The sequence below is a fragment of the Mesocricetus auratus genome, unplaced genomic scaffold (assembly GCF_017639785.1).
Source record: "Mesocricetus auratus isolate SY011 unplaced genomic scaffold, BCM_Maur_2.0 Super-Scaffold_100042, whole genome shotgun sequence".
Lineage (NCBI taxonomy): Eukaryota > Metazoa > Chordata > Mammalia > Rodentia > Cricetidae > Mesocricetus > Mesocricetus auratus.
Window position 1 is genome coordinate 517,697 of NW_024429219.1, and position 10,697 is coordinate 528,393.

A 10,697-nucleotide genomic window follows, 5' to 3' on the forward strand; every position below is an offset into this window, starting at 1 on the left:
CCCGGCTGATGATAAAATAGAGAGAGGGCAGTTGCGAACGGAAATCGGATTTCCAGAGACGACCAAAGGACCTTCGGTGGTCTACTCTTGTGTGGGCATCAGTTAGTTGTCCCTAAGTCAAAGCAGCCCCATTCGAAAAACAGCTATTCTGTTTTTGTTTGTTTGTCTTGTCTTTTTTTTTTTTTTTTTTTTTTAAGACAGGGTTTCAAAACAGTCCTGGCTGTCCTGGAACTCGCTTTGTAGATCAGACTGGCCTTGAACTCATAGAGATCCCCCTGCCTCTGCCTCTGAGTGCTGGAATTTGTGCGCCACCACGCCTAGTTAAGGCAGCTAGTCTGAGTCGCAGATCCGCATGAACAAAGGTATCTATTGTCCTGAAGAAGATGTGCCCAGAGAATGAAGGCTAACCTCCTGTGGGTATAGAAAGCCTAGTTCCGGGGGATGGAGGGTTGAGCTCCCAGAGCCACCTGTGGTAGAGAACTAAACTAGGGAGATGAAGGTCAAACTGGAGGTCCCGGTGAGACTAGACAGTCAACGGTAGTCAATTCTAAGAACAGCAGCGTTTAGTTTACTCATCAGCGTTGCTTAGAGTAAAACAGTGACTGACTTACCAAGGAGTTGGCTACCAAAACTTCTGGGTTTTCTGACCTCTTGGAGCTTTTCGGGGGGGCTACTTGAACATCACCCTTTCACCTGGTCCCGTCAACCAATCAAAATTACACACACACATTCAAATTAAGACAGCTCATTTTTGAGACACCCCCATGCTGCTACTGGAACCTGCTTTGCTTGCTTGCCCTGTGACATTCCTTGCTTTCCTATTCTTTTCAAGCATGGGACAGGATGGATCTGTGTGACTCCAGATGGTGTCCCACGCACTCAAGAGGGAGAAGCAGGAAAAGAAAAACAAGCCTCAAAAAACTAAAACAACAACAACAAAAATTCGCTGGGCGTTGGTGGCACACACCTTTAATCCCAGCATTAAATGTCTGTCAGATCCCAGCGCTGAGATGGGGAAGTAGATGTGAGCTCCCATCCCCACCAAAAGCAAAGAAGCCATTTCCATTTAACAAATACTCCCAAAGGAAGTATTTCTTTCTTTCTTTTTTTTTTTTTTTTTTTTTTTTTTGGTTTTTTTCGAGACAGGGTTTCTCTGTGGCTTTGGAGGCTGTCCTGGAACTCGCTCTGTAGACCAGGCTGGCCTCGAACTCACAGAGATCCGCCTGCCTCTGCCTCCCGAGTGCTGGGATTAAAGGCGTGCGCCACCAACGCCCGGTGAAGTATTTCTTTCTTTTGTTTTGTTTTTTTAAGACAGGGTTTTTCTGTAGCTTTGGAACTTGTCTTGGCATTCACTCTGTAGACCAGGCTGGCCTTGAATTCACAAATATCCCATTTTCGCTGGGATGAAAGTGTGCTCAACAACCACCCAGTCAAAATTACTTTTTTTTCAAGGGAGTCTCACTTCGTATACAAATCAACTTTAAGGGCAGACCCCATGCCCAGCAGTAGATACTCAGCAGAAAACCAATTTGAATGTATTTAGGGATGTGTTTGTCTTGTATTGTTGTGTTTGGTCATTTTTTTTTAACTTTACTTGTTCTTTTACTTATTTATTATGGTTTTGAGTTTTTATAGGTTTTGTTTATATGTGTCTCTGCATATGTTTTTCTCATGTTCTTTTCTGATTTCTTTTTGTTTGTTTGCTAGTTTGTTCATTTGGTTTTGTTTTTTTTTATTTATTTTTTGTTTTTCGAGACAGGGTTTCTCTGTATTGTCTTGGAAGCTGTCCTGGAACTCGCTTTGTAGACCAGGCTGGCCTCGAACTCACAGAGATCCACCTGCCTCTGCCTCCCGAGTGCTGGAATGTTTTGTTTTTTTAAATTATTTACTTATTTATTATGTATACAGTGTTCTGCCCAGGCCAGAAGAGGGCACCAGGATGCATTACAGATGGTTGTGAGCCACCATATGATTGCTAGGAATTGAATTCAGGACCTCTGGTAGAACAGACTGTGCTCTTAACTTCTGAGCCATCTCTCCAGCCCGGTTTTGGTTTTTTGAGACAGTTTCTTTGAGTAGCTGAGTCTGTCCTGACACTCATTCTATAGATCAAGTTGGTCTCGAGTGTTCATTTGGTTTTATCCTTCTCTGATTTTTTTTCTTCACGTATTTTTTGTTGATTCTTTGTGAATTCACACCACACACCCTAATCCCACTTATTTCCCAGTCCTTCCATATCAGCCCTCCACCCTATAAGCTCCCCCCAAAAGAAAATAGAATATAAAAATTTAAAAAATAAAGTCTTGCCATGGAAGTTGTAGTGTGTAACTCTGTGTCACACAATATACTCTTTTGTCAAACCAACTTTACTTGAAATTGTTCGATGCAATTCAACGAGAAAACAAACAAAAAAATTTTTGTCACCTTGCCCAGGTTCTTGAAGTTTTTCTCATGACACAACAAAGAAAGCCACAAATCAAGACACTTTTTAAAAACCAGAGGTGTTTACAGCAAGATGGGGACAGCTCTCCTATAGGCCTCAGATGCTATCTGATGACATTCTTAGCTTCTGATTTGTGGAAGCTAGTGGTCTACTAAGTTAATAGATTCCAAAACATTTCTAATAGTCACAGGCTGTTAGTTCTGACACAGAAGTAGGCTAAAACCAGCTTGAGATAAAGCAATCTGGATCTGCAACATTCCAACCTCTCCACATCCACAGTCAATTAATCTCTGCAGTCACACACAGCTTCTCCCCAGGAATTCTCATTGACACAGACATGCTATACAAGCATTTTACCAACTAAACCATATCCATAAACCGCACTGTGTGTGCTCTGAAGCTATGAGCCAACGTCTCTCCTTTCAAGTATTTCATCACAGAGAAGAGAAACTAATATGAAAGACAAATACAAACAGAACATTCCCCACATACAGTGCAGGTAAGGGGGAAGCCCCCATGGTGAACAGACAAAAGAGAAATCATGAGGCTTTAATCAAATCCGTTGCCAAGGACTTGACCCTCACCAGCACGTGGATGAGGCTGGAGCTGAGAAGTTAGACTCCTGAGGACAGAGATCAAACCTTCGCCTCAGCAGCTTCTCTCCCCAAGAATTCTCAGGTGATTTCTTTCTGACCGACAGGTGGTCTCTGCCTAGAAGGAGGGTTCAGGAGTCTTCTTGTCCTGTTTTGACCAAAAAGGCTCAGCCTCACAGAAGGAAGCACAGAGATAGTGGGTCTGTGGCTCCTAGTTAAAGAGCAGGTTAACTGCACCACCACCACCACCAGCCATGAATTTACTTCAGACACTGAGAGAATTATAAGGAAGAAAAAAAAAAGCCCAACCCTTTAATAATGGTTTCTGGCTAACACCCAAAGAGACAACACCCTTGAACAGAAATTCTTTACAGCTTATGTAGATTTTGAGCTATAACATTTCACATACTCTGTCATCTGTGAATCTCATTTAGGTTCCAGCACTAAGATACACTTTGAGCATTTATACATGTTTTACAGAACCAGAAACTGCAGGCATGGCCATTTTGAACAAATGGGAGATCTACATAGTAAAATGTCGTCACAGTTATTTTGAAATAAGCCAGTGTTGTTCTTTTTTGTTTGTTTGTTTGTTTTTGTTTTTCGAGACAGGGTTTCTCTGTATTGTTTTGGAGGCTGTCCTGGAACTCGCTCTGTAGACCAGGATGGCCTCTGCCTCCCGAGTGCTGGGATTAAAGGTGTTCTTTTTTTTTAATGTAGCTGTTAACTATGGATATCTTACCTGCCTGGCAGAATTGCAATCCTTTTGATATATGAATATAACCTAATGGGTAGCAGTTTTGGTGAGCAAATCTTTTTGTTGTTTGGTTTTTTTTGTTTTTGTTTTTGTTTTTTGAAGCAGGGTATCTCTGTGCATCAGCCCTGGCTGTCCTGAAATCTATCTGTAGAATAGCCTGGCCTTGAACTCACAGATATGCATTTGCATCTGCCTCCCGAGTGCTGGGACTAAAGGCATTCACCACTACTACCCAGCCCTGTGAACAAATCTTGTTTTGTTTTGTTTTTTGTTTGTTTGTTTGGTTGGTTTTTCTTTTTTTTTTTTTTTGGTTTTTCGAGACAAGGTTTCTCTGTGGCTTTGGAGGCTGTCCTGGAACTCACTCTGTAGACCAGGCTGGCCTTGAACTCACAGAGATCCGCCTGCCTCTGCCTCCCGAGTGCTGGGATTAAAGGCATGCGCCACCAATGCCAGGCTCTGTGAACAAATCTTAACAGAAAGGATATCCTACATAACCTCAAACTCTTAAGTTAGTTATAAGTATAGCTCTGCTTTTCTTGTCTTTCATTGTTAAGGAGATCAGGCAGTGCCTGGGGGCAGACACCCTATAGAGTCTGGGCCACCTCACCCCACTGTGTCCTCAAGGTAGAGTTGGCTCCTCGGCTCAGCAAAAGTTCTATGGTGCTGCTGTGGCCACACTCCACAGCAAGGTGCAGAGGGGTCTTGCGGAGCCAGCCAGCAGCATTGGCCTGTGCACCCCTGTCCAAGAGATGACTGACAACTTCTACATGGCCTCCCCCGAGCAGCATAGTGCAGGGGTGTGAGGCCCAGGGAGTCTCGAGAATCCATCTCAATGCCATTAGCCACCAGCAGCTGTATAACAGGTAGATATCCACCAGCGGCAGCCCTGTGGAGTGCAGAGCGGTTGTTCTTGTCACTGATATTTGGGTTCGCCCCATGGTCCAGCAGCACCTCAACATCCTGGAAAAGGAAAAGAAGAAGAGAGAAAGGGCCTGGTCCAGAGGGGTGAGGCGCTGGGCCTAGTGTTTGCTTAACCAAAATCCCTACAGCCTCTTTTTTTTTTTTTTCCTTTTAGATTTGAATGGGATGGACTCTAAGAAAGCACCAAATTCTCAGATTAAATTCAACACTGTGCAAAAAGCTGTTGCCCTCCTGGTGCTCCCTGGGCCCCCACTGATCTTGAGCTCCAGCCAAATACTTAAATAAATACTTGTTGCCAGGCATGGTGGCCCACACTTTTAATCCCAGCATCCAGGAGGCAGAGGCTGGAGGATCGATGTGAGTCCAAGACCAAGTTGGTCTTCATAGAGAGCTTCAGGCCAGACGGGTACACAGTGAGTTCCTGACTCTAAAAAGCTAAACATTCACCCAGTTCATTGCTATGGAACAAAGTGGGATTACCAGGTACAGGAGACCTCCTCTGGTACCATTCAGTAGAGAAGTTTTATAAAGAGGGCCCCACTGGGAACCTGCTCAGCTCCCAACCCCTCCGCCCTGCTCACCTGTGTTCCTTCCTCCCCCCGGCCCCCAGAGCCTATGGAAGCAAGTGAAGACGAAGCCCTCGGGCTTCTGGCACAGTCACTGAAGGTGAAGGCTGGACCTACTTGGTGGTGGCCTAGGCCAGCTGCCAGGCCAAGCGCGGTAGCTCCTGTGCTGTCCGGGGCATCCACCTTTGCCCCCAGTGCCAGGAGAAGCCGCAAGGCTGATGCACCTCCAGCTACCGCTGACACCAGCAGGGCGCTGTCCAGGTCTACATTGCCTCTAACAGTCAGCAGCTCTAGTACCGGCAGTTGCCTGCACGCAGCTGCCCAGTGTGCGGCAGTCCAACCTCTTCTGTCTTTCACAACTGGGCCCGAACCTGGTGAGGCCATAAGGCACGTAACCAGAAGCGTGCGGCCCAGCGCAGCTGCCAAGTGCAGGGGCGTGAGACCCGTTGGCGAGCATGCCACTGCCGAGGCCCCACGCCGCAGCAATAGTTCTGCCACTTTTGAGTGCCCATGCCAGGCAGTCTCGTGCAGTGGTGTGCGCCCTCTGTGGTCAGCTGCACCCACCAGGGACCCACGCTGCAACAGCAGGCGTACAAGAGGCACGTGGCCGCGCATCACAGCCAGATGGAGCGGAGTGCGACCTGTGCGATCCCTGTGGGGTGCGAAAGAAGTCAGGAAGCTGCCTAGACGACTTAGTCCCAGCCAGAGAAAGAGTCCTGAGCTAGTCACGAGGCTTACCTCTCCTCCACACTAGCCCCTTGCCTCAGCAGCTGCATCACCGAGCTGGGGGCACCACACCACACTGCCTGGAACAGGGTACTCCAGACCTGGGAGCCAAGCGGTTCCTCTGTCTTGTCTGCTGGAGCCTCCTCCCAGACCAACTCCATCCACTGCAGTTCTTCCTCCAGCCTGCTGGGATCCATCTGGGGAGAGAGAGCATCTACCCTGAGGATTCCGACTGGGTCACCCTATCTGTCCCACGTCACTGTGTCACCACCCTGCCAAGGGGACTCAGATACCACCTAGCCTTGACTCCCAGTTACCTCTGGAGGGAACTGGCAAAGGAGCTCTGTCTTCCGGCTGAGGGTTCTCTCTATTCTGTTTCTAGGCTAGCTTCAACCTGGTGACCCTTTCTCAGAATTTTTTTTCTTGCAGGTTGAGAGGTGGGTGCTGGGAGGTTAGATTGGAAGTTGAGAGTGGGCAAAGGGCCGCTGCTTCCTTCTGGGGGCATGCTGAGGCCACCTGACACTGTTTATCTAGTGATTTGAAGGGAGTCTCTGCCTGCCAGGAAGCAGCCCCTGCCTGAGCACCCTTGCCCCCTAGCAGGCTACTAAAGCTCTTGGCCACACTCCCAGGAACAAAAGCCGGGACGGGTTGGGAAGGACAAGCAGGAACATGCCCTGGATGACAGCACCTCCTTCCTACCTTCCTCCAAGTAACACAGACTTTGATATGTTCTGACTTGCCCCCAGGCACCTTGAGACCTACCTGCCCCCATCCCAGACTTGGGACTGGAATGGAATCACCTCTCCTCCTAGTTTCAGACAGGGTTGGGGAGTGGACACAATAAGGTTCTATCCTTTGTTTGTTTGTTTGTTTTGTTTTTGTTTTTCGAGACAGGGTTTCTCTGTATTGTTTTGGAGCCTGGCCTGGAACTCACTCTGTAGACCAGGCTGGCCTCTGCCTCCCGAGTGCTGGGATTAAAGGCGCTCACCACCACACCGTGGCTACGAATAGGGTTTAAATGCTGTGATTGTGTACTTTCAGTGTTAAGGCATTTTAGTAACATTGGGGGTAAATGGCTAGAGTTTTCAGTGGATTACATACTCCTATCATCTGAAAAGCCTGTTGTATACTTCCACGATGATCTGGATTCAGTACAGAGTAATTGCAGCTGCTGTTTATTAGGCATCTACTCTCTGCCAGGTACTACAGTAAGCCCTACCGGCACAACCCTGTGCCATCCTCTGAACCACTCCGCAACATGAAGTCACCCGGTGTCTTCATCTTATGCTGACACCAAAGAGGGGCCTAGTTGTTAGATAAGCAGGGGCTAGGGCCTGGAAATGAGTTGATGGTTTGCCCCTAGATGGCAGCTATTGATAGGGCGTCTGTCATAGCCAAGATCTGTGAAATGAAGCCATTGTTTGGGAGAACTGGAAGCTGGGAAAGGGTGGCCTAGGAGGAAGGAGGGCCCTAGCGCTCAGATAGGGGTAGCCGTGTAAGACCTAACCAGGGAACATAGGAGCTGCCTGCATTTGCCTGGCAAGGAGGCACATCATCAAGGTAGTGGGGGAAACTGCGGCAGGGGTGTATCCTTGGAGACTGATTCTTAGTGCTAGACTCAACTGTCTGGTGGCTAGGATCTAGATGTGAACTGAATCTGGGGAGGGTAAAGGATCTCTAGTCTGGGCCTGGGGGTGGGGGTGGTGGGGCTAGTCCTGCTTCCTGCCACTGTGATCTTAGGGAAAGCATCCTTGAAGGCCTACTGCTAGGACATGAGTGACCAGCAGGAAAGGGAGACAGAAGAGGATGAAGGAGGCACTTCAGACACAGAACCCATGCTACCCCGAAGAAGGCCTACTGACCACCATGTCTCAGTCCTGGTACGCCCAGGGTGGCCTATGTTGGCCACCCAAGGCCTCAGGACCCTGTTGCTGCCTGGCCGGGCCCTGGTTGGGTTCCTGTTCCATCTGCTGCTACCTGGGATAGTCTTCCTGCTGGTGTTGCTGCCAGCTGCTGCCATTGTCTACCTGGGATTCCTGTGCCACGCAAGGGTGAGCAGCATCGGTTAGTCCCTGGGGAGTGGGAGTCCCCCTGGAGGTTCAAGTCCCTGAGGTTGAAGGTGGATCTGCCCCCCTTCTGCCCCTTTATAAGCAGAGACATATGCGTCCTCTTCTGCCAATACCCTGCCAGCTGCAGACAAAGCAAAGCTTTTGTTTGTTACTCAGGGAGCAGCTGTCTTGCCTCCCCCAGGCCTCTTAGCTTTGTACCAGGAGGCACCAGGGCCTGGTCAGTGAGGTTGAAGTGGAGATAGGAAAGAAATTGTGAAATTCCACCTGTATTCAGTGTCTTTTTACTCCTCATACCCACACACACACACATACCCAAACACTCTTGACCTGGGCTGGGCTTCCCCACCTGAGGAGGGGAGCTATGGCTTCCCCTATACATTGATGGTCCCTATATTCCTTTCTGTGGCTTCTGGTGTGGGAGAGAGATGTTGCTGGCTGGTGACAGACAGTACAGCTGGAGTTCAACATCAGCTGTCAACACAGGTAAGGGCCATGGGAAAGAGCACATGGGGACGGGAAAACCGGTTTGGGAGAGCCAGGGAAGTTCTCTGAGCTTTTCCCTTCAGGAATCCCTATCTGGGCCATTTATAGTCTGGGTTCCAGGTCTCCCCAACAAGCTTCAACACTGTTTGGCTTAGAGCAACCGCAACTCAGGCCAACTCTCTTAGCTGTGTTCTTGCAATTCCCGTCTGGGACCCACCTCAAGGCCTTCCAGTCCCGCCCTTCTTCGCTCTGAATTCTGCCCCAATCTCTAGGTCCCACTTGGTCCTTCCTCACGGCTGCACTTCTAGAGCTTCCCCGTCCGACCACACGCCTCCACTATCCACAGGTTCATCCAGCCCCGGGTCCACGATGCCGAGCGCTGCTCTCGGACCGCGGTTCTGCGGCGCTCATTGTATTCGGATTCCTCTCCCTGCCGCCTCTTCTGGTGCTCGCCTCTGCCGCCCGCTCCCTCCTGGTTCGGCGTCTACGTCCTGTGCTGCAAAGCTCCGCGGGGACCCCTGAGCCGCCCTGCCCGCCGAGATGCAGCGAAGAGAGAATGGCGGGCGGCCGCCCTGACGAAGAGAAACAACTTTGTGCCTGGGTCTGATGCCTCAGAGGCATCTGCGTGTCGAGAGCCTCCCCTTGGCCCCCATAAAGTGGACGATTGGAGCGGCAGCCTCTGGGCTCTGAGCGCAGTGCTCGAAGTCGCCAGGAGATGGCAACAGGGTTCCTCAGACCAGGCTGGCGCTCAGAGGAGGGAGGTGGTCCTCCGAGAAGGTGCCCTGCGCTCTGCTCGCTCACACAGCCAATGCAACCAGATTTCATAACTCATCTTGAGACTCAGGAGTCAACTTGAGTTCCAAGGTCAGCCAATGACCCAGGACTAGGCTCGATTGGCTGTATGGTCAAACTATAACCAGGTCAGGTTCCAGCTTTTGTCCACACTTAGTCTGAGACTAGGATCTAGGATTCGCGGCTCAGATATAAGTCCAGGGTCAGCGCTCAGCATTTTTTTTTAATAGTTTATGTTCGTTGGTGTTTTGACAGCAAGTATATCTGTGTAAGGGTGTCACAAGCTCTGGAACTGGAGTTACAAACAGGTCTGAGCTGTAATGTGGGGTGCTGGGAATTGAACACAAGTCCTCTGGAAGAACAGACAGTTGTTCTTAGATATCTCTCCAGCTCCCAGTATCCAGCTTGTATTCTGGGTCAGGTATCAATGCGTGTCCAGAACTAGAGCTCAGCCTCTGACTGGGAAGCAGCATAAGAGTTCAGTTTACAACGTGGGTAATTTTAAGATTTATCTTTGCATTTGGAATGCTACAGCTGTACTAACAAGTTACTACGTGTGGATAAATTATCATCCTCTCTGTCTCCTATCTGCCCTGATTTCCTTCTTTCTCCTCCTCTCCTTCCTCCTCCTTCCAGGTCCTCATAAAACTAGAACTTAAATATCTTATTTATTTTTATTTTTTGGTAGTCCTGGGATGGAATTCCAAGCCTTATACATGTTAGACAAGCTACTTTACCACTGAGCTATATCCTCAGCTCTGGATATGTTTTTTAATTTTTTGATTTTTTTCCCTCCCCACCCCTTGTTTTTTTTGAGACAGGATTTTTCTGTGCATCCCTGGAACTCACTCTGTAGACCAGGCCGGCCTCCAACTGAGAGATCTGCCTGCTTCTGCCTCCTGAGTGCTGCGATTAAAGGCTCACATACACCACCACACTCAGCTAATAACTTTTTTTTTAAATTTGTGTCTTTTTTTTCTAGACGGGGTTTCTTTGTGTAGCCCTGGTTGTCCTGGAACTAGATCTGTAGACCAGGCTGGCTTCAAACTCACAGAGATCCACCTGCCTCTGTCTCCCAAGTGCTGGTGTTAAAGACATGTGCCACCACCGCTCAGCTATTATTTTTTTTTAGAGTTTTATTCTTTGTGGATTTCACATCATGCGCCCCAATCCCACTCACTTCCCCATCCCTTTGTGTCCACCCTCTGCCCTTGCACAACCTCCCCAGCCAATAAAATAAAATTTAAAAGAAAAAAAAAACTAACTCATCATGGAAGCTGTGGTGTGTCACAGTGAGTCATACCCTTTAGCCCATACATCTTTGCTTGGAAGTATTCACTGCAATGA

General features: G+C 48.6%; 2 protein-coding genes and 1 long non-coding RNA gene across 4 annotated transcripts; 2 read left to right on the forward strand and 1 right to left on the reverse strand.

The window, feature by feature from the left end:
- Positions 1 to 2,315: 2,315 nt before the first annotated feature.
- On the reverse strand, positions 2,316 to 8,906 carry Ankrd65 (ankyrin repeat domain 65). Its single transcript, XM_040735046.1, is given in 5 exon segments — positions 2,316 to 4,569; positions 4,571 to 4,753; positions 5,398 to 5,932; positions 6,019 to 6,203; positions 8,776 to 8,906. Coding segments are annotated over 4 exon segments (1,170 nt in total). The 5' UTR covers positions 8,776 to 8,906; the 3' UTR covers positions 2,316 to 4,302.
- On the forward strand, positions 3,040 to 5,016 carry LOC121135791. Its single transcript, XR_005872907.1, has 2 exons — positions 3,040 to 3,121; positions 4,869 to 5,016. It is a non-coding gene; the product is annotated as an uncharacterized LOC121135791 (long non-coding RNA).
- Positions 7,256 to 9,937, forward strand: Tmem88b (transmembrane protein 88B). 2 transcript variants are annotated; one of them, XM_040735045.1, is made up of 3 exons: positions 7,256 to 7,566; positions 7,764 to 8,057; positions 8,905 to 9,937. In XM_040735045.1, exons 2-3 carry the CDS (start codon positions 7,779 to 7,781, stop codon positions 9,163 to 9,165), a joined length of 540 nt encoding a protein of 179 aa, XP_040590979.1. In that variant the 5' UTR covers positions 7,256 to 7,566; positions 7,764 to 7,778; the 3' UTR covers positions 9,166 to 9,937. The 2 variants fall into 2 exon arrangements, with proteins under 2 accessions (XP_040590979.1, XP_040590978.1); XM_040735044.1 differs by having other exon boundaries at positions 7,261 to 7,566; positions 7,747 to 8,057.
- Positions 9,938 to 10,697: the final 760 nt, after the last annotated feature.